General features: G+C 40.9%; 1 protein-coding gene across 2 annotated transcripts in view; it reads left to right on the forward strand.

Moving 5' to 3' along the window:
• Positions 1-26,172, forward strand: part of RPAP3 (RNA polymerase II associated protein 3) — a 62,877-nt gene extending 36,705 nt beyond the window's left edge. Inside the window, exons 10-16 of one of the 2 annotated variants that reach the window (XM_049783954.1) lie at positions 168-238; positions 380-481; positions 14,088-14,326; positions 17,892-18,054; positions 19,584-19,681; positions 21,148-21,248; positions 25,877-26,172. In XM_049783954.1, the coding sequence (XP_049639911.1) occupies positions 168-238; positions 380-481; positions 14,088-14,326; positions 17,892-18,054; positions 19,584-19,681; positions 21,148-21,248; positions 25,877-25,962 (860 nt within the window). In that variant the 3' untranslated portion in view covers positions 25,963-26,172. The remainder of the gene's footprint in view (positions 1-167; positions 239-379; positions 482-14,087; positions 14,327-17,891; positions 18,055-19,583; positions 19,682-21,147; positions 21,249-25,876) is intronic. The other variant, XR_007500279.1, reaches the window with a different exon arrangement.
• The last annotated feature ends 651 nt before the right edge of the window (positions 26,173-26,823 follow it).

The following is a 26,823-nucleotide window of genomic DNA, read 5'->3' on the forward strand; positions in this document are numbered from 1 at the left end:
GGGGGTTCCTCCTGGCTCTTTGCTCAGAAATCACCCCTGACAGGCTCGGGGGACCATATGGGATGCCGGGATTCGAACCACTGTCCTTCTGCATGAAAGGCAAACACCTTACCTTCATGCTATCTCTCTGACCCCTAATTATTGTATTTCTTAAAAATTCACTTTAGATTTTGAAACTGTTTTACTTTTGGAACCTGGAAATAAGCAAGCTGTAACTGAACTTTCCAAAATTAAAAAGGTAATGTATTTTTATTTTCTAAAACATAATATATTTTATATAATTAATTATATATAATATAATTTATATAATTAATTATATATAATATAATTTATATAATTAACTTTTATGGGTTTTCATGATTGAAAATTTATCTCTAAGGAATTAATTGAAAAAGGACACTGGGATGATGTCTTTCTTGATTCTACACAAAGACAAAACGTGATAAAACCCATTAATAATCCATCTCGTCTTGGATCAACTGTAAGTAAAGAAGAATTTTACCTTTCATTGTACTTTTGTTTCAGTATTATTATTAGTAGAGTTAAAAACTATTGAGTGAACTCTTAAAAGTATTGTTGAGGGACCAGAGAGATAGCACAGTGGTAGGGCGTTTGCCTTGCACAAGACTGGCCTGGGACGGACCCAGGTTCAATTCCCGGCATCCCATATGGTCCCTCGAGCCTGCCAGGGGTGATTTCTGAGTGCAGAGCCAGGAGTACCCCTGAGCACTGCCAGATCTGACTTACAAAGCAAAAAAATCCTGTGATGTTGAATGTTCTAAGGACCATTTTAGAATCTTCAAATTTTACTTTTTAGGATTATTGATAAACAAAATTGGGAGAAAATCCAGTTATTTATAATATTTTTTTTAATTTTTCTTATTTTTTTGCCATGCCCAGCAGTGCTTAGGACTTAATCCTGGCTCTGAGCTCAGGTGGACCCAAAACCAAACAAAGTCTACAGTGCACATTGGTTATGATTTAACACACCAAGTTCAACAAGGGAATTTTTTTCTTTGCAGCATTGTAACAGAGAGGAACTAGTTGTATTCAGTTTGTTTTGTGCTGAATTGTAAAATAGTGTTTATTTAAAGCACATTGACATGTGCCTATTAACTTCCAACATTTTTATACTAGTGTTTATATTATGAAATATAAAGTCCACATAGGAAAGTACACAAGACAGATTAAATACTTTTGAGCTAGTACTTAGGAAATTCCTGCCTCCTAGAGGTAACATAAAGGTATTATGCATTGTTGGTAATTAAAAATTTAGAATTTTACAAGAAAGTAAGAACATATGTATTTACCCTCTCACAAAGGAAGAAAGTGGTGTGTATGTGTGAAGCAAAAAGATTTTGTTGAATCTTAGTTAGAAAAATATGATGGGAGAGAAAGGAAGAAGAGTGCGTTGAAGAGAGAACACTGGCTTCTCCAGAACAGAAATAGGCAAGCAAAGAGACAGAGACAAGCCAGAGAGATAACATGTTCAAGGGGGAACATGACCTTGAAGCACAAGCCTGTTTTTACCAAGCCTAATTAAATAGAAAATTCTTTTTTTTCAATGCTTTTCAGTGTTCTTATTGTTACTTTTATTTTTGGAGCTTTTGGAGTTAATATTTTATGTGGCAATCATAAGTATACTCGTTTTCATATGTTTATATTTATTGTGCTTTTTTTTTTTAGAAATTAAAGGTGATTAAATGTTAAATCTGGTTTAAACCTGTAAAGTTTTGAAGTGTTTCTTCACAAGAATTAATTTACACATTAGAAAACAAACTTTGTTAGGTTTTGCTGTCCATAATTATGAACATATTGCCATTTGGGAAATTAAATATCTATGCATGTAATATCCTATGACCAGTGTACCTTAAGCAAATTTATAAGTTTGCTACATAAGTTTATAAAGTAGAAATATGTTCTACTTTATGTTTAAAATGTCAGGGCCACACCTGACTGACTAAATGTGTTTAAAAGCCAGTTTAAAAGCCTTTCCTTTCCTTCCCTTCCCTTCCCTTCCCTTCCCTTCCCCTTCCCCTTCCCCTTCCCCTTCCCCTTCCCCTTCCCCTTCCCCTTCCCCTTCCCTTCCCTTCCCTTTCCTTTTTTTAAATTATAATTTTATTTGTCACTGAGATATTGGGGAGTTTACCCAAGCCATACTTAGAAGGTTCTGGGGCCCCATCAGGACAGTTCAATGTGAGAGCTTGAGGTTGCACTCCTGGGAGTGCTAGGGGTTTCCTTCAACTGGTGCTCTTGGAGAACTTCAGGGCTACACACTGTGGTGTTTAGAGGGACCATGTCATGCTGGGTACTGCTATTAAATTCTGCACTCGTTCTGTTGCATTATATATATTATACATATGTGTATATATGTGTATATATGTATATATACACACATACATACACACATTTTATATACCACTACAGTGGTATTTTTTTAGTTTTACTACTATGTCTGATCATCATCTCATTCTTTCCAACCATTAGTGCCCACCAGTGTCCACAATTATCAGAGATTATCTGTTGGAAAGTTATGCTTAGAGAACTGTCAGTGAAATAATTAGCTTTAAATGGGACTCCATTAATTTAAACAGTTATTGCCTCTCAGAAATTAATCTTTTATTTTTTTTTAAACACTTAACAAATATTCTGTCAGTTTTTGTAGTTGTTATTTTGGTTTGGGGACCATACCTGACTCTGTATTCAGGGGATCATATAAATGCCAAGAATTATACCTGCGTGTGTCATGTGCAAAGAAAGTGCCCACTTTCTTTGATACTCACTGTTTTGTACTGTCTCTTCAGCTCCATAGCCTATATATATATATACCCAGTAGATGCCCAGGGGTTACTCTGTTGCAGGCAAACTTTGATCTACCAGATCTTGTGGACTGGCTCTTGGGGTCCAGATGCATTAGAGGGCTACTTTTGAGTCCTCTCTGAGGAGAGTGGATACATGGGTGATGAAATATGAAGAAATGATGACCACACACGAATGTATGGGGACACATGTTCTGGCAAGTATGTGACAAAATTTAATATCCCTGCTAGGAGCATATAAAGGGTAAAACTACCATCTTAGGCATAAAAGAAATTTCTGTGTAGACAAAGAGTGAGGGAGTTGAGAAAAACAGAAACATTAACAATAGGCTTAGTTATGCATAGCAGTCTAACTGGTAAGGGTGCTTAGGTGAAAAGGATCTTATGTAGGAAGTCCTGAGTTAGAAGGGAGAAATTTGGCAATCAGAAAGGAGGGGGGTGGGGGCACTGCAAAAAAGAGGGGGTTGCCTGGCTGATATTAATTTTGGAGCTAAACAGATCGGACAGGTTTAGCAGGTTCGCAGGCAAAGTTGGAGTAAAGAGAGAGCCAGGTCAAAGAAATGTGAATTTTGTACCTAGCTAGGATCTTCAGTGACTCAGAGCAAAGTTCCCCACTTGGCTTTTAGATGTAAATAGGGCTGACAGAGAGAAGAAAATAGTCTTAGTTTCCTTTTGATACGGAGAATTCTCTGGGCAAAAGAAGTTGATTGAGGCCACATTTCGGCTGGTAAATATACAAGGAAGAAACCATATTTAAGCCAAATAATATGAAGGGAATGTAATGTCAGTACCATGACATGAATTTCAGAGACTTCTCTTTGGGAATTCCTCAACTCTCCATGCAGGGGTAAAGCTTCCACAGCAGGCCCTTTGAGGAATCTCGTGGGGTTTTTCAGTTTTCCATGCCAGGAAAATTTGAGGAATACTCTGACAGGCCTACTGAATTCCCCCTTATATTTCAAAATATAGAAATTATTTGTCAATGGCATAGGCATTACTCCTGGCTCTACACGTTAGGAATTACTTGAGGAACCAGATGTGGTATTGGGGATTGAACCCGGGGTTGCCGCATGCAGGGAAAATGTCCTACCTGCTGTATTCCTCCAGCCCCTTGGTAAATACCTTGATAGAAAATGACTGCTGCTTTTTCTCAGCAGAGCAGACCATTTATATGTATTTAGAAAGGAACTACTAACAGGATGCTGTTAGATTTACTATAATCTTTTTAATTTTTGTGCATTTATCTAGTAACATTGAGTATTTGCCTTGTTATGTGGATAGAGTGATTTTTAGCATTGGATTTAATAGATAATTCAATATTAAACACATTTATTAACTATATTATATAATACATCATTGATTAATATATTGTATCATATTTTTCAACTTTATTAGTCTATATTATTGATAGATTGGTTGACTTTGGGGCCACACCCAGTAGTGCTCAGGGGTCACTCCTGGCTCTGCACTCAGAAATCTTCCCTGCCAGGCTCAGGGGACCATATGGGATGCCGGGAATTGAACTGGGTCTCTCCTGGGTTGGCTGCATGCAAGGCAAATGACCTACTGCTGTGCTGTCTCTCTGGCCCCTATCTAGTATAATAGTATATATTAATAAATTTAATATATAATTTAATATATGTCAACACTTGCTTATTCATAGTTTTGACATAAAATTTAACAATATAGTGCTCGAAAGACAGAACTCAAGGGACTGGAGCGCATGCCTAGCATATATAAGGCCCAGGTTCAGTTGCTGGCACTTGATTGCCTCCCAAGAATCGCAGGTGTGGCATCCCTTGTAAGGAGGTGCCACCTTCCTCCCCTGTTCTCCAATTCATTGTGTGTTGAACACGTAGAGAGGCTTCACTGACTTCTTCCTGGTATGTGTACTTGACTCTTTCCATTCTGAAAAAGTTCACGTTCTCTCTTGATTGTGAAATTAGCTTTCCCTTCCTTTACTTCCCAGATAATCTTACCTTACTTTAAAATGTACAATGTATATTAACATAGCAAAAGGAAGAGTGTTTTATTGTTTTACTTTGCATTTATAGCCAGCAGTGGTCAGGGCTTGCTTTTTGACCTTTCGCTCGAGGGACCGTACTCTGTGCCTGGGATAAAACTAATGTCATCTGAATGCTAGGCAAACACCTTAAACCCCTATCTTATTTCTCTGGCCATACTAGAGTATTTACTATGCATAGGAGAGTGTATCATGCAGAAACTGAAGATGTTTGACTCTCCTAATGATTGAAATAGTGAATGCTAGTTATTAAATAAAAACTCAATATGTTTAGGTTTTGCAAACTCTGAATATTACTTGGCAACTTTTAAAACCTGACTTGTTTTATTAGCTGTTGCATATTTAGAGTACATGCTTAAATTTTACTGTTAGTTTCATATAATATCATATAATGGAATTACCTGGTCTTTTTTTTTTTAGTAATTTAAAACATTTGAATCGCTGAATTACAAAGTTGCAAAGTTGTTCATTATTAAGATTCAAGCATACAATGTTCCAACATCCATCTCTTCATCAGTGTCCACCGTCCTTTACCAAAGCCCCTAAGCTTCCTTCCTCTCCTCCAGCCTGCCTCTAGAGCAGATACTATCCCCCTCTGTCATTGTCCTAGTGCTCCCTTCCCTAATTTATGCCCCCATCTCGTTCTCTAACCCAGTGACAAGCTTCTTACTGAAAAACAGTTCTGCTCTTCATTTCTTTTGTCTTTGGGGCTTTATTATTCTCTTAGAAAGTTTCTTTATATTCCACATGGGAGAGGGATCATCTGCATCTGTCTCTCCCTCTGATTAATTTTACTGTATGCTCCAGATTCATCCATTTAGCAGCAAATTGAATGACTTTATATTTTCTTAAGGCTGAGTAGTTTCCATTGTGGTTCATGTACCATAGTTTTTATCCAGTCATCGTTTATGGGTACTTGTTTTTTGGGGTTTTTTTTTTGTTTTTTTTTTTTGGTACTTGGTTTGTTTGCAGGTTATGGCTATTATAAATAATCTGCAGTGAGCGTCGGAATTCAGCTGTCTTCTCTGGATTGTGCTTTTGAACATGTGAGATATATTCCAAGGCATGGGATGTCTGGATTATATGGAAGCTCTGTTGCTTGTTTTTTGAGTATATTGACTTCCAAAAATGACTGGATCAGTTGACATTCCTACCAATGGTAAATAAGGAATCCCCCCTCAGTCGTTCTTTTTGATGAGCTCAGTTTCTCTGCAGTGTCATGATATCTCGTTGTTTGATTTACATTTCCCTGATGATTAGTGATCTTTCATATGTCTTTTGAAGAGTGATTTGGGGGGGGCACACCCGGTGATGCTCTGGGGTTACTTCTGACTATGCGCTCAGAAATCGCTCCTGGCTTGGGGGACCATATGGAACGCCAGAGGATCGAACCGCGGTCTGTCCTGGGTTAGCCGTGTGCAAGACAAACACCCTACCGCTGTACCATCACTCTGGCCCTGATGAGTGATTTTTTTATTTGCCTTTTGGACATTTATGTTTCTTTGAGGAAGTTTCTGTTCAGCTTTCTCCCCAAGTATACGGGCTGTTTGTATTCTTGTATTCATGTCTTTTGAGTTGCAGAGGCTTCTTTTTGTTTTTGTTTTTGGCTCACACCCAGCGGTGCTCAGGGGTCACTTCTGGCTGTCTGCTCAGAAATAGCTCCTGGCAGGCACGGGGGACCATATGGGACACCGGGATTCGAACCAACCACCTTTGGTCCTGGATCGGCTGCTTGCAAGGCAAATGCCGCTGTGCTATCTCTCTGGGCCCTGCAGAGGCTTCTTAATTGAAGTCCAATTCTTTTTTTTTTTTTTTTTTTTTTTTTGGTTTTTGGGCCACACCCGGCAGTGCTCAGGCGTTACTCCTGGCTGTCTGCTCAGAAATAGCTCCTGGCAGGCACGGGGGACGATATGGGACACCGGGATTCGAACCAACCACCTTTGGTCCTGGATCGGTTGCTTGCAAGGCAAACGCCGCTGTGCTATCTCTCCGGGCCCTGAAGTCCAATTCTTAATTGTAGCCCAATTTGTTTATCATTGTTGTCAGTAGTGTTTCATTCTTTTGTTTTGGGGGCCCAAACTGGCAATACTCAGGGGTTACTTATGACTCTGAACTCAGAAATTGCACCTGGCATTACTTAGGGGTAGCGGTATCATGGGAGGTGCTAAGTATTGAACCCAGGTAAGCCACATACAAGGCAGTGCCCTACCTGCTATGCTATAACTCTTTCTCCAGTGGCATTTCTTCTCTTTTTTTTTTTTTTTGTCTTGGTTTTTGGGTCACCCGGCAGCACTCAAGGGGTTACTTTACTCCTGGCTCTACACTTAGAAATTGCTCCTGGCAGGCTTGGGGGACCATATGGGATGCCAGGATTCAAACCACCATCCTTCTGCATGCAAGGCAAATGTCCTACTTCCATGCTATCTCTCTGGCCCCAGCATCTCATTCTTAAAGATGCCTTTAGCTTCAGTGTCATAGAATTTTGCCATTATGCTTTTTTCTGTAATGGGTTCTGGTCTGATATCGAGTTATTTAATCCATTTTGATTTGATTTCCATGACATTAGAAAGAAGTTTGACTTTGTTTTTTGGCATGTGGCTGACCTTTTTTCCTAGTCCCATTTGTTGAAGAGGCTTTGCTTGCTCCAATTCATATTTTTTACTTCTTTTCAAAGGTTAACTGATCATATACCTGAGGGTCTGTACCTGGACTTTCAGTTCTGTTCCATTGGCCACAGGGTCTGTAGTTCAGTATTATGCTGTTTAATTATGCTGCTTTGTAGTAGAGTTTAAATTTGGGGAAATGGATGCCTCCCATCTTCTTTTTTCCCAAGGATTACTTTATGAAGTGTCTGATCCATTTTTGGAAAAAATATCCCGGGTATTAGTGTAGGGACTATACTGAATCTGTATATTGCTTGGGTGATATTGCCATTTGACTATGATAATCCTAATCCATGAGCAGAAAGAAGATGCGTGTCCATTTCCTTGTGTCTTCTTTTGTTTCTTTAACAAGTGTCCTGTAGTTTTTTTTTTTCTATAAGTAACCTCTTTGATTTAGCTGAATACATTTTTTTTTTATTTTGGTTTTTGAGCCACGTCTGCTGGCACTCAGGGGTTACTCCTGGCTCTGCACTTAGAAATTGCTCTGGCAGGCTCAGGGGACCGTAGGAGATGCCTGGGATCAAACCCAGGCTTGTCCCAGGTTGGCCACATGTGAGGCAAAAGTCCTACCACTGTGCTATGGTTCTGGCCCCCTAGTTATGCCGATTCTTAAGTACTTAATTTTCTGGAGCACAATTGTAAATGAGATTTTTTTATTTGCTTTTGTTTGGGGGCCACAGCTGGTTGTGCTTCCACTGTATTTTTGGCTCTTCACTCAGGAATTATTCCTGGCAGTCTTTGTGGACCATTTGGGGTACCAGGGATCAACCAAATCAGCTGTGTGCAAGGCAAATGTTCTACCTCTTACACTATTGTGCTGGGCCCCAAAGTTGATTTTTTTCGTTTTGGGGGTCCATACCTGGAAGTGAGTGCTCAGGGGTTACTCCTGGCTCTGTACTCGGGGACCACTCCTGGCTGAGCTCTGGAGACTGGGGTTGCTGAGGATTGAACCTGGGTCAGTTGTGTGCAAGGCAAATGCCCTTACCACTGTACTATCTCTCTGTCCCTGGGATAGTTTTTGTTTGTTTGTTTAAATCTCTCTTCTATTTTATTATTCGTGTATAGGAAATCCATCAACTGTCTGTGTGTGTGTTAGTCCTGCAGCTTTATTGTACAAAGCTATTCTTTCTAGAAACTCTTTTGTAGAATCTTTAGTGTGGTCTAATGCAAGTATTGAAAGCTGACTTCTGGGGCCTGGCGGTGGCGCTAGAAGTAAGGTGCCTACCTTGCCTGCGCTAGCCTAGGACGGACAGCGGTTCGATCCCCCGGCGTCCCATATGGTCCCCCAAGCCAGGAGCGACTTATGAGCACATAGCCAGGAGTAACCCCTGAGTGTCACCGGGTGTGGCCCAAAAACCAAAAAAAAAAAAAGAAAAGAAAGCTGACTTCTTGGGCCCGGAGAGATAGCACAGCGGTGTTTGCCTTGCAAGCAGCAGATCCAGGACCTAAGGTGGTTGGTTCGAATCCCGGTGTCCCATATGGTCCCCCGTGCCTGCCAGGAGCTATTTCTGAACAGACAGCCAGGATTAACCCCTGAGCACCGCCGGGTGTGGCCCAAAAAAAAAAAAAAGAAAGAAAGGAAGGAAGGAAGGAAGGAAGGAAGGAAGGAAGGAAGGAAGGAAGGAAGGAAGGAAGGAAGGAAGGAAGGAAGGAAGGAAGGAAGGAAGGAAGGAAGGAAGGAAAGAAGGAAGAAGGAAAGAAAGAAAGAGGGAGGGAGGGAGGGAGGGAGGGAGGGAGGGAGGGAGGGAGGGAGGGAGGGAGGGAGGGAGGGAGGAAGGGAGGGAGGGAGGAAGCTGACTTCTTTTCCTATCTGAATACCCTTACATCTTTTCTTGTAATTGCTTTGGCAAGTATTTCAAATACTATATTGAATTGAAATGGTGAGAGTGGTAAACCCTGCTTATCTTGGAGGAAAGGTTTTTAGTTTTTCTCTATTGAGTATAATGTTTGTTGTGGGCTTGAGATAAATGCTTTGCTCTATTAAGGAAGTTCCTTCAGTTTCCATCTTGCTGAGATTTTTTTGGGGGGTGGGTGGGGCACATCTGGCAGTACTCAGCAGTTACTCCTGGCTTCGCATTCAGAAATACCTCCTGGCAGGCTCTGGGGATCATATGGGATGCCGGGATTGAGCCCAGGTTTGTCCTGGGTTGGCCGCATGCAGGGCAAACGCCTTACCTCTGTGCTGTTACTCTGATCCCATTTTTTTTTTTAATCATGAAGGTGTACTGGATCTTGTCAAATGCTTTCTTGGTCTGCTACGTGAATGAATCTGGAGAGTATAGTGATATTCTGTTTGTGATCAACTTCTGTTTCTGGTGCATCATGGGTTGAGAAGATAGTGAATACAATTTCAACCCTCTTTATTGAGGTATGTTTTGTGGTTCAGTATATGGTTTATTCTGGAGAAGGTCTTGTGTGCATGAAACAGAATGTATTCGATTTGGGGGTATTAAAAGATCTATTATATGTCTACTAATCCTCTCAGTTCCATTTCTACTTTCAGATCTAGTATTTCTCTGCTGAGTTTTATAGTCTAATTGGACTATCAAGAAGTGTGTCTCCACTTATACTGTTGCTACTAATGTCTTCCTTAATAAATCTAGTAACATTTTTTTAGTATTTTGCTGATCCCTTGTGAGGTACATATATATTTAGGAGTGTGAATTCTTCATGTTGTACTTGTCCCTTGACCATTAACAAATGATCCTCAAAAAAATAAGGGGCGGGGGAGCCTGAGAGATAGCACGGAGGTAGGGTGTTTGCCTTGCATGCAGAAGGACCGGTGCTTTGAATCCTGGGCGTAGAGCCAGGAGTAACCCCTGAGCATTGCTGGGTGTGACCCCAAAAAAACAACAAAAAAGAAATGACCCTCTCTGCACTTAAAACTTTTTTAGTATTGAAGTCTTTCTTGTTTGATACAAATATGGCCACACTGGTCTTTTTGTCTGACTTGTTTGCTTAAAATATGTTTTCCAACCTTTGACTGAGTCGGTGTTTGTCCTTATTGTTCAAATGTATTTCTTTTTGTTGTTGTTGTTCAAATGTATTTCTTGTAGGCAGCTGAAGATTGGATTTAGTTTTCTTTTTTGTTGTTGTTTTTTTTTTTTTTTTTGGTTTTTGGGCCACACCCAGCATTGCTCAGGGGTTACTCCTGGCTGTCTGCTCAGAAATAGTTCCTGGCAGGCACAGGGGACCATGTGGGACACCAGGATTCGAACCAACCACCTTTGGTCCTGGATCGGCTGCTTGCAAGGCAAACACCGCTGTGCTATCTCTCTGGGCCCTGGATTTAGTTTTCTAATCCATCCTGCCAAAGTTTCTTTTTAGGGGCCAGGTATTTGGGCCATACCTGGAAGTGCTCAGGTTACTCCGGGCTCTACTCAAAAACTGCTCCTGGCAGACTCTAGGGACCAAATGGGATAAGATTCAAACCTGGGTCAGCTGCCTGCAAGGCCAATGCCCTCCCCACTGTGCTGTTATAATTCTGACCCTGTTGTCTCTAATTGGTGCATTTAGGCATGTACCATCTTTAGAAGTTTGTGTTTTTATGACATTTTTCTTGTCTCAATGTAGCCTTCTTGGTTCTTTGTAAAATTGGTTTCAAGTCTATGAAGTTCTTGATCTGTGTTTTATATGTGTGTATCATTCCTTCAAATCTGAATAAAAGTTTGGTTGCATAAAGTATGCTTGATGAGGCATTCATTTTATTAAGTTTTTTTTCTTCCTCTATATCCAGTCGTTGTCCTCAGGCCCACAGGATTTCATTTGATAAATCTGCTATAAACTTCTTTCTTGGGGTGTTGTGTGTTTGAGTTTTGGACCATACCCACTGGTACTTGTGTTTCCCCTTGCTCTGTGCTCAGAAATTATTTCTGGCAGTTTGAAGGATTAGATGCAGGGATTGAACCTGGCAAATGCCTTGTCTGCTGGACTGTTGCTCTGACCCCCTGCTGTAAATCTTTTTGTTTGTTTGTTTGTTTGTTTGTTTGTTTTTTGGACCACACCCGGCAGTGCTCAGGGGTTACTCCTGGCTGTCTGCTTAGAAATAGCTCCTGGCAGGCACGGGGGACCATATGGGACACCGGGATTCGAACCAACCACCTTTGGTCCTGGATCGGCTGCTTGCAAGGCAAACTCCGCTGTGCTATCTCTCCGGGCCCCCCCTGCTGTAAATCTTAAGGATACTCTTTGCATGTGTGATTTACTAAGTTGATCTTACTGCTTTAAGTATTCTATATCTATGGTTTTTGTTATTCTGATTAGGATGTATTTAGGAATCTTTATTTACAGTTCTTTTACCTGGTACCCTCAGGTCTCTTTAATCTTGGTGCATGCACTCTTCAACTCTGAAAACCTTTCAGAAATAATTTTTTTTAATTTATTTAAAGAAAATGCATCACATAGTTGACATAACTGATCATAGTATATTTGTTTTAGAAAGACCAAAAGCAACATGATTTAAAAAAATAGAGAATTGAAAGAACAACTAAAGAGATGGAAGAGAAAGGAAAGAAGAAAAGGTTCAGTAGCAAGTATATTTTTGGAAATTATCGAATCACCAGTGATCAGAAATAATTTCTTTAACTATTTGCTTCTTCATTCAAATTTCCTTTCTGATCTTCTGGAACCCAGATGAGTTTTTATGGTGTTCCTCTTGCATTCCTCCCAGAGTTCTCTTATCTGCACTTCATTTATTTTGAGGCTTTCCCACATCTCCTGTTGTCTGAAGGTTTCTGCATCTTATTTGGAGCTCACTGATTTAGCTCTGCTGCTTAGGCTATCTCCTGAGTTCATTTCTTTAGTCCTGCCATTTCTGCTTATAGCTTCCTCAAAGCTTCCTTTCTGCTCATGTCCTGTTGTGTTTTATTGGCTCCCATTCTATTGTTTCTTTGAGCTCCTTAACTGTCCAAAACATTTCCCTTCTAAAGTCCTTATCAGAAAAGTTCTATAGCTGGTTTTTACTGGTTGGGTGTTTAGGGCTACTGTCTTTGCTCGCTCACTGATTGTGGAGGGGTTCTGTGTTGCTTTCCCATCGTGACTTTTACAATCTGGAGGTATTTTTTGTGTGGTGTTGTATGGCTAGATGACTGGAGTTAGGTTATTTTTGTATGTCCACTGTGAAATATGAACAGAAGAAAATGTGCACTTGTGTTAGCAGTCCCACGCTTTCAGGAGGGTTTCTGATCTTGTGAGGTGAAATAGCGATCCTTAAAAACAGGGCCCCAACTTTGTGATACCTCAGTTTTGGGGGGCTGGGGCTGGGCGAGGCCATGCTGGGGTGGTTTCACAGTCTTCTCTTACTCCTTCCCCTTTGGTTGGGGTCTCCTTATTAACAAGCACATGGTGTTCTGCTTCCTGCCATTTACTTTACAAATAATGCTATGGAATAGTCCAAGTTCACCCTGACACAAAAAGCCCCTTTGCAGTCGATTTTTAAACATTTTGGTGTTGTCTGTTACTTCTCTGCTTACATGAGCCCCATTGGCCTTCTCACCTTTCATTGCTTTGTAGAACCCTCCATGTAATCATCCTGTGAAGACTCTCCATCAACTTCATTGTGTGTGCCAGCATTTTGTGCCGTCCCTTTTATAGTGTAGCTTTAGTTTATAGCATAGTAAAAGACATTGTTTTCTGTTCATTTATTTTGTTGGTTTGTTTTTCGGGTCACACCCAGCAGCGCTCAGGGGTTATTTCTGGCTCTCTGCTCATAAATCGCTCCTGGCAGGCTCCGGGGACCATATGGGATTCTGGGATTTGAACCACTGTCCTTCTGCATGCAAGGCAAACGCACTACCTCCATGGTATCTCTCTGGCCCCAAGACATTGTTTTTTTATTCTATTGCATGTAATGATTTATTTCTATGTCTTTCTTCTCTTAGAAATATAGTAGTGCTGGGCCCGGAGAGATAGCACAGTGGCGTTTGCCTTGCAAGCAGCTAATCCAGGACCAAAGGTGGTTGGTTCGAATTCCGGTGTCCCATATGGTCCCCTGTGCCTGCCAGGAGCTATTTCTGAGCAGACAGCCAGGAGTAACCCCTGAGCACCGCCGGGTGTGGCCCAAAAACCAAAAAAAAAAAAAAAAAAAAGAAAGAAATATAGTAGTGCTATGCATCTCTTCATTCTCTGTTTTCTGTTTTTGTTTTTATTTTATTTTATTTTATTTTTTGGTTTTTGGGTCACATCCGGTAGTACTCAGGGATCACTCCTGGCTATATGCTCAGAAATCGCTCCTGGCAGGCTTGAGGGACCATATGGGATGGTGGGATTCGAACCACCGTCCTTCTGCATGCAAGGGAAACGCCCTACCTCCATGCTATCTCTCCAGCCCAGTTTTCTGTTTTTACTTTACAGAGCTGGGGATCAAATATAGGGCCTCACAAATGCAATGCAGGTGATCTACCACTTATCTGGTCTTTATTCTTTATGTTCTTAGAGTATGATGTCTAAATTGTCTAGACATCAGATTTAATTTAGCTTCCAACTGAAATACTGACTTGAAGAACACTAAAGCCTTTTAATTTAATAACCCTAGAACAGGAAACCTTTCTGTGTGTATTTAAAGACTGATTTTAATTGTTTTAGAGCCCACTCAGGAAGATTATTATAGAAGAAACTGGTAATTTGATACAGACCATTGATGTGCCAGATAGTACTACTGCTGCTTCTCCAAAGAATAATCCTATTAATCTAGCAAATGTAATAGCAGCCACAGGCACTGCAAATAAGAAAATTCCAAGCCAAGATGGCCCTTTATCCACAAGTGATATTCCAAAAGCCAAAGTACTGAAAATAGAAGGAATCAACGAGTCTTCAGATCTTAAGTGAGTAGAAATCTCTTTTATTTAAGTCATGTAAGAATGGTAATTCTGGGGGCTGGAGAGATAGCACAGCAGTAGGGCGTTTGCCTTGCACACAACCGACCCAGTATGGACAGTAATTCAAATCCTGACGTCCCGTAGGGTCCCCCGAGCCTGCCAGAGGTGATTTCTGAGCTCAGAGTCAGGAGTAACCCCTGAGCACCGCTGGGTGTGACCCAAAAACCAAAAAAAAAAAAAAAAGTAATTCTATGAGAAAATTTAAGTTACCAATGAGATCTTTGTTTAATGTTTGAAACTTTATTTAAACACCCTGATTTACAAAGTTGTTCATAATAGAGTTGTTTCAGGTATTCTGTGTTCCAACACCAATCCCACCACAGGGGTGACGTTCCCTTCACCAGTGTCCCCAGTTACCTACTCACCTTCTCAGTCTGCCCTCTTAGCAGGCACAAAATAATTTACTTCATATTGCTTTTTATAGCATTTATCTCATAATTACACTATCATACTAAAGTCATTGCGTATTTACTAGGCTGTTAGCCATTAGTTGAGCCTTCTTATATTGCTCACTGAACCTACTGGGCCTCTACACAGTTTTCCCATCTAATTTGCGGAGCTCCTCTTGGGCTATCAATACTGAGAAATTTGGATAAACATGCTGCCATGCACCAGTATCTGGAACTGGAATAATTCAGCCATCTGGCATCTCGGCTGGGCTTTCCAAAAGGTTGGGGAATCAGTCCATCCTCATCCTGAGAAGCCCATCCTCATTTCGAGATAAGGCCAGAAACCCAAACTACCCGGGTCAGCTCAGCTGTGGTGTCTTTCCAAAATCAGTTGTGGAGCTGGGCCATTTATTTGCCACAATAAAACTTCTAATTTGTACTTGTCACCGAATTTGTTGTTTTATTGGGAGAAGGGGTTGGACCACACCTGACTGTTCAGGGTTTACTTATGGCTCTGTGCAAAGGGACCACTTCTGGCTGGCCTTGAGAGACCATATGGGGTGTCAGGGATTGAACCTGGATTGGATGCAAGGCAAGCACCCTACCCACTTTACTATCGCTCCAGCAAGCCCTTGCCAATGTTAGTATTTTTTTGTGGGGGCAGGGAAGGAGCGCACAACTGGCCGTACTCGGCTTATTCCTGGCGCTGTACTCAGGGATCACACCTAGGGGGCACAAGGGGCTATATGGACTTCAGGGGATCAAACATGGGTCCTCCATGTACACGGCAAATATTATATCTGGTATACTGTTCCTCAGCCCTGTCCATTTATTTAAAAAAAAAAAAAAAACACCACCACCCAAACTGCCTAACCTTCTATACTAGTTTTGAGCACACCTGATGATGCTTCAGGGGTTACTCCTGGCTCTGCACTCAGAAATCGCTCCTGGCTGGGCCGGAGAGATAGCATGGAGGTAAGGCGTTTGCCTTTCATGCAGGAGGTCATCGGTTGGAATCCCAGCACCCCATATGGTCCCCTGTGCCTGCCAGGGGCAATTTCTGAGCCTGGAGCCAGAAATAACCCCTGAGCACTGCCGGGTGTGACCCAAAAACCACAAAAAAAAAAAGAAATCGCTCCTGGCTTGGAGGACCATACGGGACGCCGGGGGATTCTGTCCTAGGCTATCGTGGGCAAGTTAGATACTTTACGGCTTGCGCCACCACTCTGGCCCTGGTCGTTTTTTTAACTGGAAGGAAAATACTTGGTTTTGGGCCACACTCAATAGTGCTTAGTGGTTGCTCTTGGTGGTGTACTGGGAAGTGCAGTGCTGGAGACTGAACCTTTCCTCCCATGTGCAAAGCTCAGCCCATGGAACTATCTGACCCCGCCCTAATTCTTTTCCTTCCTTCCTTTTTTTTTTTTTTTTTTTGGCTTGTGGCCCTCACCGGTAGAGCGGTAGAGCTCGGGTTACTCCTGGCTTTGTACTCAGAAATTACTCCCGGGAGGCCTGGGGGCCATCTGGGATGTGGAGATTGATGTGCCGGATCAACCATATGCAAGGCAAGCTCCCTACCTGCTGGCTACTGGTCCCCACGCCCCCTTTATTTTTAAATCTAAAATCTGAAATTTGAAATATTTCTAAGATATTTATGTTCTTTCTTAATGATATGAATATGAAATAATAGGTGGCATTTATTTTGGGGTAGTGAAACTATTTTTGAATTGACATTTGAAACTCCTACTAGAAGTTTCTTCTTCACCACTGGGTGACGCTCAGGGCTTACTCCTGGCTCTGCTCAGGGATCACTCCTAGTGGGGCTCTGGGACTTAAACTTGGGTTGACTGTAGGCAAGGCACTTATTTGCGTAAGAATACTTCTGTTTAAAGTGACAGTGCTATGAATGGATGAAGTGTGGGTTGATATTTGAACAGTATGTTTGAATTATACTTAGAGTATGAATTTATGGATTGTGGATTAATATTTAATATTTGTTTTGTTTTAAAGAAGGAAACATTCTTTCTTGAGCTATCTTAAGCTGATAGTTCAGATTTTTATTTTTTAAACTTTATTGATGGATTGTTAGGGTTTTTTTTTCTTCTTTTTTTCTTTTTTTTTAGGAAGGAAGGAAGTGAGGGAGGGAGGAAAGAAGTGAGGGAGGGAGGGAGGGAGGGAGGGAAGGAAGGAAGTGAGGGAGAGAGGAAAAAAGTGAGGGAGGGAAGGAAGGAAGGAAGTGAGGGAGAAAGGAAAGAAGTGAGGGAGGGAGGGAAGGAAGGAAGGAAGGAGAGGGAGGGAGGGAAAGAAGGGTTAATTTTGTTTTTGTTTTTGTTTTTTTGGACCACACCCACTTGATGCTCAGGGGTTACTCCTGGCTCAGCGCTCAGAAATTGCCCCTGGCTTGAAGGGGACCATATGGGACACCGAGGTCCTTCCTTGGCTAGCGCTTGCAAGGCAGACACCTTACCTCTGGTGCCACTCAGGGATCACTCCTGGCTCTGCACTCAGAAATTGCCCCTGGTAGGCTAGGGGGCCCATAGGAGATGCTGGGAATCGAACTGGGTTCCTCCCAGGTTGGCCACATGCAAGGCAAATGCCCCACCACTGTGCTATTTCTCTGGCCCCATCATTCAGATTTTTTTTTTTTTTTTTTTTTTAGTTTTTGGGTCACACCCACACACTCAGGGGTTACTCCTGGCTCTATGCTCAGAAATCGCCCCTGGCAGGCATGGGGGACCATATGGGATACCAGGATTCGAACCACTGTCCTGCATGGAAGGCAAACGCCTTACCTCCATGCTATCTTGCCGGCCCCCCTCATTCAGATTTTTAAAAGACAGTTTTGTATATGTGTAATAAAGTAATGAAAGTATCTAAAAGTGGTGTGTTTAAATGGTGACCGATTTAATAAGGCTCAGAATATAAGAATAGAATATTTAATATGCATGTGGGAATATTTAAAGGCTTACTGTGTTTTTGCCAAGAATATATTTACTGGCAGCTGAAATACTTCAGTAATCTAAGAATATAATACTAGTCAATGTAGAAATTAAAAAAAGATTGTTTCTTATTCAAACTTTCACTCTTTATATGGTTCTTTTCTAATTGCCTCTGTATTGTTTCAGGCCTCAAGTGAATTTGAAACAGAGTAATACTTCTGTAGAGCCAGACAAAGTACCCTCTCAGTTTATCACAGCTGTCCCTCCGGTTCCTGCCAACTCATTCCAACTTGAATCTGATTTTAGACAGTTGAAATGTTCTCCAGATATGTTGTATCAGTATTTGAAGGTAAGAAGGAGCTGGTAGTTCTCTTGTAAGTAGACGGTCAATGACCTTTTTGTTACTGTCTAGTAGTTGGGTTTTCTTTGTTTGTTTTGTATAATATTACATTGAGGGCCAGAGCAATCATATAGCAAGTACGGCACTTGCCTTGCACACAGCCAACCGCACTCCCATCTATGGCACCATATAAGATCCTCTGAGCTGGCCAGGAGTGATCTCTGAGTGCAGAGCCAGGAGTAAACCCCGAACACTGCTGGTGTGGACTTCTTTCCAATCTTGGCCCACAAAATAAAATGAAAATAAAACATTTTTTAAATGGCTATATAGGAACTATTCTTACTCTTTACCTGATAGAATATATTAATTTGGCATGAATGTTATAAATAGTTGCACACAAGGAAATCTTTGAAAGCAGGTTCAATGTAAAATTCCCTCATATAAAATAACTCAATCCAATTAAATCTATTATTCTTCCAATGGGAAAGAAGCTAAAATACCCTCTGTTTTAGCAACGTTTAGAATATATGACCTAAAAATGAGCTTACAAGAAAAATAAAGGATAGAAATTTACTAAATAATGAATTGGTACATTCTTTTTGGGAAAGTATGAGTTATTACTGTCTTACTTATTTTGGGCCTCACCTGACTACTCAGCAGTTACCCCTGGGTCTGTGCTCAGAAATTGCTCCTGTCAAGCTCAGATGATCATGTGTGATGTCGGAGATCAAATCTGGGTTGACCTCATGCAAGGCAAAAAGCCCTATCCACTGCTATCGCTTCAGCCCCAGTAAATTATATTTTTAAATTATACAATATGTACCTGCTTTGTAATCTACAATCACATGTAGTTTTATGTTTGAGACCATCGTTCCTTGAGTTCTTTCTTGTTTCCTGGATCTCTTAGGGTAGTGTATATATCTCTTTATGAATTTATTAACTTTTTTTTCTTTTTTGGCGGGCCAAGCCTCATGCTAAGGGGTTACTCCTGGCTCTGCACACAGGAATCACTCCTTAGTGGGCTAGGGAACTATAGCTTACTGGGGATTTGAACCCAGGTTGACCACATACAACTCAAGCACTGTTTGCTCTGGCTCCTGTACATGAAAATTTTTTTTATTTTAATTTTTTTTGGTGTTTGGGTCAGACCTGGCAGCGCTCAGGGGTTAACCCTGGCACTGCACTCAGAAATTGCTCTTGGCAGGCTCAGAGAACCCTATGGGTGCTGGGATTTGAACCACCATCCACTGTGGATCAGCTGCTTGCAAGGCAGATGCCCTGTAGCTATGCTATCTCTCTGGCCCCTGTTCATGAAATTTTTAAACTGACTTTAATGGGAAGGTTCAAGTTTCTTTAGTTCTTCTCGTTTCTTTCTTATCATCATTATATTTTAGTTTTACGTCATAATTATTCACTAAACACTAATACTTATGGTACTTGTGACAGTTACTCTTTGCTATAATCGCCTTGGCAATTATTATATACCTGTGGTTCATGAATATTGCCATAATTTAATTTTCTCTTTTATCTTTCCTAAGCAAATTGAGCCATCTTTATATCCTAAGCTGTTTCAGAAAAATTTAGATCCAGATGTATTCAACCAAATCATTAAAATTCTGCATGACTTTTACATTGAGTAAGTTTAATTTTTTAAGTTAACTTTCCTATTGTAATGCATGTTTTTTTGATTTTTAATTCTGTCCACTTTTATCTTAGTGCCTACTATTATATTATGGTCTACTGTCTAGCCAGATTAACTCTCCAGTAAAGTTTACTGTTATGGAAATCATAAAGAGATGGTACGTTGTAGCAAACAAAAAACAAAAACAAAAACGGGAAATTTCTGAGCTGGAGAGATAGCACAGCGATAGGGCATTTGCCTTGCATGCAGCGGATCCAGGACAGATGGTGGTTCTAATCCCTACATCTCATATATCCCCCCCATCCCCCACTCCCCCACCCCCGAGCCAGCCAGGAGTGTTTTTTGAGAGCAGAGCCAGGAGCAACCTCTGAGCACTGCCGGAGTGATCTCAAAACATAAACAAAACAAAACAAAAAGGCTAAATTACTGGGCCAGAGATAGCACGCGGTTGGGCACTTGCCTTGTACATGACCAACCTGGGTTCGATTCTCAACAATCTGTATGGTTCTCTGAGCCTGCCTGGCAGTGATTACTGAGTGCAGAGCCAGGAGTAAAACCCCATGAGCACCACCAGGTATAATGCAAAAGCAAAAATTGGAAAGGCAGAAAGTAATAACTAGGGCAGGAAAGTGATGCTAAAATTATTTTAGTTAGAAGGTCCATAATACGAAAGTGATAAGTTATAACAAAATTGTATTTAAGCTCAGGTTTATATTTAAGAATATTCTTGTTTCTGGAGCCAGAGCAATAGCACAGCAGGTAGGGTGTTTTCCTTGCATGTGACCTACCTGGGTTTGGTCAATGGCATCCTATAGGGTCCCCTGAGCACTGCCAGGAGTAATTCCTGAGGGCAGAGCCAAGAGTAACCCCTAGACACTGCCATGGCCCCAAATCAGAAAAAGTCTTAATTTCTTTTTTTTTTTTTAATTATTTTATTTTATTTATTTATTTATTTTGGTTTTTGTTTTTGGGTCACACCCGGCAGTGCTCAGGGGTTACTCCTGGCCCTGCACTCAGAAATTGCTCCTGGCAGGCACAGGGGGACTACATGGAATGCTGAGGTTTGAACCACCATCCATCCTGGTTCAGCTGCATTCAAGGTAAACGCCCTACAGCTGTGCTATATCTCCGGTCCCCCAAAATCTAATTTCTTAGGCCCAAAAATAACATAGTGGATAAGGCATTTGCCATACATGGCCAACCTGGATCCGATTCCTGGCACCACAGTTGATCCCCTAAGCCCTGCCAGGAGTCATTTCTGAGCACTGCCAGATGTGGACCAAAAACAGAAACCTCTTTAATTTACTTAAATAATCTATTTGGGTACTAAAAATATATATCCAGTTTAAAAACAGATGGAGAGTTTAGATATATATAGACTAGTTACTAGATTATGTTAGTAAACAAAACTCAGTGAATTAAGCTAAATTGCTCATTGCTTTATATTTGGTTTATTTCAGGAAAGAAAAACCATCACTCATCTTTGAAATTTTGCAAAGACTTTCTGAATTAAGACGCTTTGATATGGCAGTGATGTTTATGTCAGAACCTGAGAAAAAACGTAAGTTCTTCGAAGACATCTTTTTTCTTTTATTGTTTTTTCTTATTTTTTGTTTTGTTCTGTGGTCAAGGGAACCGCACCTGCTATGTTCAGGGCCTACTCCTGGCTCTGCACTCGGACTATTCCTGGTGGAGCTTAGGGCACTATAAAGGGTGTCAGGATAAAAACTGGGTCAATAATGTGGAAGTCAAGCACCCTACCTACTGTATTATCTCTTTGGTCTTTTAGCTCTTTATTTTTAGTGGGGGCTGCATTCGGCATTGCTCAAGGTAAGTCAGACTTGTACCAGCCTTTAAGCAACTTCCTGACCTTTATTTTATTATTTTATTTTTTTAATTTTGGGGGGGGCACACCTGACTGTGCTCAGGATTTACTTCTGGCTGTCCACTCAGAAATTACTCCTGGCAGGCCTAGGGAACCATATGCGTTGCCAAGAATCAAACCTGAGTTAGCCCAGTGTAAGGCAAAGGCTGTACCTGCTGTGCTATCGCTCTAGCCCCTTTTTCTGGCCTCTAGACAGATTTTTATTGAAAAGGGAGTTCCTGTTTTATCTTTAATTACTACCTAAAAATCTCATTACAAAAACATAAGCGGGGCCAAAACGATAATAAAGCAGTAGGATATTTGCCTTGCATATGGCCTACCCTGGATGGACCCAGGTTTAGATGTATGCCTTCAGGCTGGAGAGAGAGCACAGCAATAGAGCATTTGCCTTGCATGCAGCCGATCCAGGACAGAGGGTGGTTTGAATCTCTGCATCCCATATGGTCCCCTTCGCCTGTCAGGATTTCTGAGTGCAGAGCCAGGAGTAACTCCTGAGCATTGATAGGGTTGGCCCAAAAAGCAAAAATAAAATAAAATAGTACTTTTTTTTGGGGGGGGGGGGCCATACCCGTTTGACGCTCAGGGGTTACTCCTGGCTATGTGCTTAGAAATCGCCCCTGGCTTGGGGGGACCATATGGGACGCCGGGGGATCGAACCGCGGTCTGTTCCTTGGCTAGCACTTGTAAGGCAGGCACCTTACCTCTAGCGCCACCTTCCCGGCCCCAAATAGTACTTTCTTAATACTCTTCTAACCTGTTCTTCTCTTGTTTCATTACTGTGCCTGACAACATCTTTTTAATGTATAAAACCAGCCACCTTTTTTTTTTTTAGATCCAGACTGCATTTGTCTCTCCCTTCAGTTTATGTTGTCTTCCCACATAGCTTCATCTTGCCGGCTTCCTCACTTCATATACTTTACTTTTAACAGTTATCCTTTCAGAGGCACATTTCCTCAACACACCTACTAAAAATAACTGTCTACATTCTCTCCTTCATTACCCTCATTATTCTACTCTTTTTAAGTAGAAAAGACTTTAATGCATTAGGATTATTTAAATTCATGTGGCAAAATAAAACCAACCCTCAAACCTAACACTTATGGGATTAAACAGTACTAATAAAAATATAGATTTGAGGGCCGGTGAGGTGGCGCTAGAGGTAAGGTGTCTGCCTTGCAAGCGCTAGCCAAGGAAGGACCGCGGTTCAATCCCCAGGCGTCCCATATGGTCCCCCCAAGCCAGGGGCAATTTCTGAGCACTTAGCCAGGAGTAACCACTGAGCATCAAATGGGTGTGGCCCAAAAACATATATATATATATATATATATATATATATATATATACTTGGTACGTCTTGGCTGCAAGGCTTTTAAATTTTTTTTATTATTGTAACACCATGACTTGCCAACTTTTTTCAGGCATTCAGAGTTCAAACATCAATCCCACCTCCAGTGTGACCTTCACTTCACTAGTGTCCCTAATTTCTCACACACACCCCTTACAGACACAAACAGGTTTACTTCATATTGTTTGTAATAACACAAAGGCAAATGGAATTATCAAAGCTTAGATCAACGAGGGTCAACTTATGCTATTACTAAAGTCATATCTAAGTATTTACCAGCCTTTGGTTGGTGCTAGTTGTTCCTTCTCTATTATTGTTTGGATTCACAGAACTTGGTAGATTATTATGTAATTTTTCCATCAGATTTTCTATGATGCGACTGGATTGATATTGCTATAAAATTTTTAGGGGCCACACAGTGCACAGTCCAGGATCTATAAATCTGAAATAGACTTGGTGGCTTGGCAGTTTAAGAAGGTTAAGTGGTGGAATTAGGTTGCTGTGGTTCATGCAGAAAGGGGAATCTGCTCCTAATACTCAAGAATGTCACAGAGGTATCATCCCCGTACCAAACTACCTAGGAAGTATCTGACCATTATTTTATTTTGGAGCTTGGAAGAAGAGCTGAGCCATTTTTCGAACAGGAAAATGGTGAATGTGAGTGTTAGTGGAAGCTGCTGGGTTTCCATTGGCAGTTTTGGTGATTGTTTTATTTTAAAAAGTATCCCAGAGTTTTCTTTTCAGCCTTGTAGTCTGGTCCCATCTGAGAAGGTTCAGCTGCTCATATTATTCGAGTCATTACTATTTTATTTTTTTCTTCGTAGTTTATAACTAGTTAACAGTATTTTTGTGTTTATTATCTCTCCGTAATAAGAGTGAAACTGCTTGAGAGTATAGCCTCAGAGAAAAGAACAGTGCTTAGTATATAGTAGCTTCGCAGTAGAAATTGTTGAATAATGAAATTCTAACTACTCTAAGTTCAGATATGCTTAAAAGAATGTGGGATGGCTCTTCAGAATGGACTGCCTGTGCTATTGTACCAGTTGGGTTTCCATTGTCAGCTAAATTAAATTGTAGAACCTTGGAGGCCAGAGAGATAGCATGGAGGTAAGGCATTTGTCTTGCATGCAGAAGGACAGTGGTTCGAATCCCAGCATCCCATATGGTCCCCCGAGCCTGTCAGGAGCAATTTCTGAGTGGAGAGCCAGGAGGAAACCCTGAGCAATGCCAGGTGTGACCCAAAAACTAAACCCCCCCCCCCAAAAAAAAAAGGCAACACAAAAATTGTAGAATCTTACAATGATTCCTGGCATATCATAAAGCAGTCAGTATGTTTTAGTTGTTACTCATTTCAGTTGTTAGTTTTATTATTGCAGTATCATTAAAACTGAAATGTTAATGGGGAACATTAATAAGTAACTGAACAACATGAACTTGAACTGTAACTGTTTTTTTCTGAAGTGTTGCTTGTGAGATGCTGGAGAGCATCAGGGTTCTTGCCTTGCAAATGGCCTGACTGGAGTTCCATCCCCGAAACCCCATATGATCTCCTGTGCCCTCAGCACAGAGCTGGGTGTGCCCCCTCCCCCAAAGGACCAAAAATGATAATATCAGTATAAAATGAAGTATTTGAGTGTGGATGATTCAAATGGGATGAAAGATGATTTTATATGATTCATAAGAAAACCTAATTTTGGGGCCGGGCGGTGGCGCTGGAGGTAAGGTGCCTGCCTTGCCTGCGCTAGCCTAGGATGGACCGCGGTTCGATCCCCCGGCATCCCATATGGTCCCCCAAGAAGGCAGGAGCAACTTCTGAGCGCATAGCCAGGAGTAACCCCTGAGCGTCACAGGGTGTGGCCCAAAAACCAAAAAAAAAAAAGAAAACCTAATTTTAACTCTCACTAGTTAATTTATTTTATTATATAATAAATGAAAAGCTCACTAAACATGACTTGTAGATGTTATTGCTAATTTTCAGTTTATAGTAGCAGCCAAAAACTTTGTTAAAACTGATTTTTTTGTTTTTTGGGTTTTTTGGGGGTCACACCCGGCAGCTCTCAGGGGTTAATCCTGGCTCTACATTCAGAAATCGCTCCTGGCAGGCTCGAGGGACCAAATGGGATGCCAGGATTCGAACCACCGTCCTTCTGTATGGAAGGCAAACCTTACCTCCATGCTATCTCTCTGGCCCCTAAAACTGATTTTTTTATTTAGCAAATTTGGGGGGGGGAGGTTTCGGCCAAACCCTGCGCTCTCGGGTTACTCCTGGCTCTGCACTCAGAAATTGCTCCAAGCAGGCTCTGGATATGGGATGTTGGAGATCGAACCCTGTTCCGGAGTGCTGTCACTCTGGCGCCCAAAAAGTGATTTTTAATTTGAAAACTGTTAATTGACATAATAGCATACTCAGATAAGTCACACTTTTTAATTTTATTCACTTATTTATTGGTTTGTGGGCAGTGCTCAGGGTTACTCTTAGGTCTGCATGCAGAAATCTCTTCTGGTGGGCTCACAAGAACATATGGATTCCAGAGATTGATCCCAGGTCAGTAGTGTACAAGGCGAAACAGCCATCCTGCTGTATACTCTTTTTGGCCTAACATTTTTTTTTTAAACACCACAAATAAGACCTTTTTATTTGTTACCAATGAAAGCCTGGATTTTAAACAGATTCTTGCACTGGTGGTTCATATCATATTTTATATTTTATAGATGGAATTAACTCTGTATCGTTGAAGATGTAGAAAGCAAACTATTTTAGTGAAAAATGTCACTTGACTGCTGTTTTAGGTTGTTTTTTTAAAATATCTGAATTAGAATTTATAAATAATACTAATGACTGTGCTTTAAAATGTAATTTTATTTTACATTTCAGAGTACCCTTTTAATTATTTTAATTAAAAATTGTTCTAGTTTTTATAAAATAGTGATTAACATAAAGTTTTTTTTTCTTTTCCAGTTGCACGTATATTATTCAATCACATAGATAAATCAGGATTAAAGAATAATTCTCTTGAAGAACTCAAGAAAAGATATGGTGGTTGACTCCATTTTTACTGAAATTATCTTTGCTCTTAATAAGTAAAATTTTTTCTACTGAAAATAGTGCATGTGACGTTTTAAGACAATGAAATCACATAGAAAAGGACTATTGAATTATAGTTAACTACAAAATAAATTTAAATTGCAAATTGAAGTCAAATACTTAAAATTCTTATTCTGAAAATAAAAGTGAATGATTTGTTTTTGTAAATACAGTATTTTGTATTATTTTAATATGAAAACTAGGGTCCAGAGAGATGGGTGGGGCGTTTGCCTGTTTGCCTGTATGCCGACTCTGGAAGGACCTGGTTTGATTCCCAGCATCCCATGTGGTCCTCCAGTCTGCCAGGGGCAATTTCTGAGTTTAGAGCCAGCAATGAGCCAGCAATAACCCCTGAGTACTGCTTGGTGTGGCCCCCAAACCAACCAACCAATCAATCAATAGATAAATAAAGTTTAAAAAATAAAACTAGGGCTGTGAATGCGGCTCATTGGTAGATCATTTGCTTTATTTACACGAGGTCCTGGGTTTTATTTCTAGACTGCTAAAGTAAAATTTAAAATCCAGATCTAAATGCATTCTTCTGTATCCTTCTTTCTATGCAAGCTGCAGGTCTGTGTTTCCATGGGAACACAGGCAGTGAGAGAGAGTCACTGTGAAGAAAAGGTCTGAGCTGGATCGGAGCAAGTTCCAAAGGCAGAAGTACCAGACTAGACTAGCCCCTTCCAACTGTGGGTTAGATTGGACCAGTTTTGCTGGTCAGACCAGCAAAGGGTGCTGGGTGGTAAAAAAAAGAATTACTAAGACATTGGGATTTGGGAGACTTTCTAAATTCAGACCTGGAAGGGTTAAAAATTCTCCGG

The sequence above is a fragment of the Suncus etruscus genome, chromosome 11, assembly GCF_024139225.1.
Source record: "Suncus etruscus isolate mSunEtr1 chromosome 11, mSunEtr1.pri.cur, whole genome shotgun sequence".
NCBI classification, from domain to species: domain Eukaryota; kingdom Metazoa; phylum Chordata; class Mammalia; order Eulipotyphla; family Soricidae; genus Suncus; species Suncus etruscus.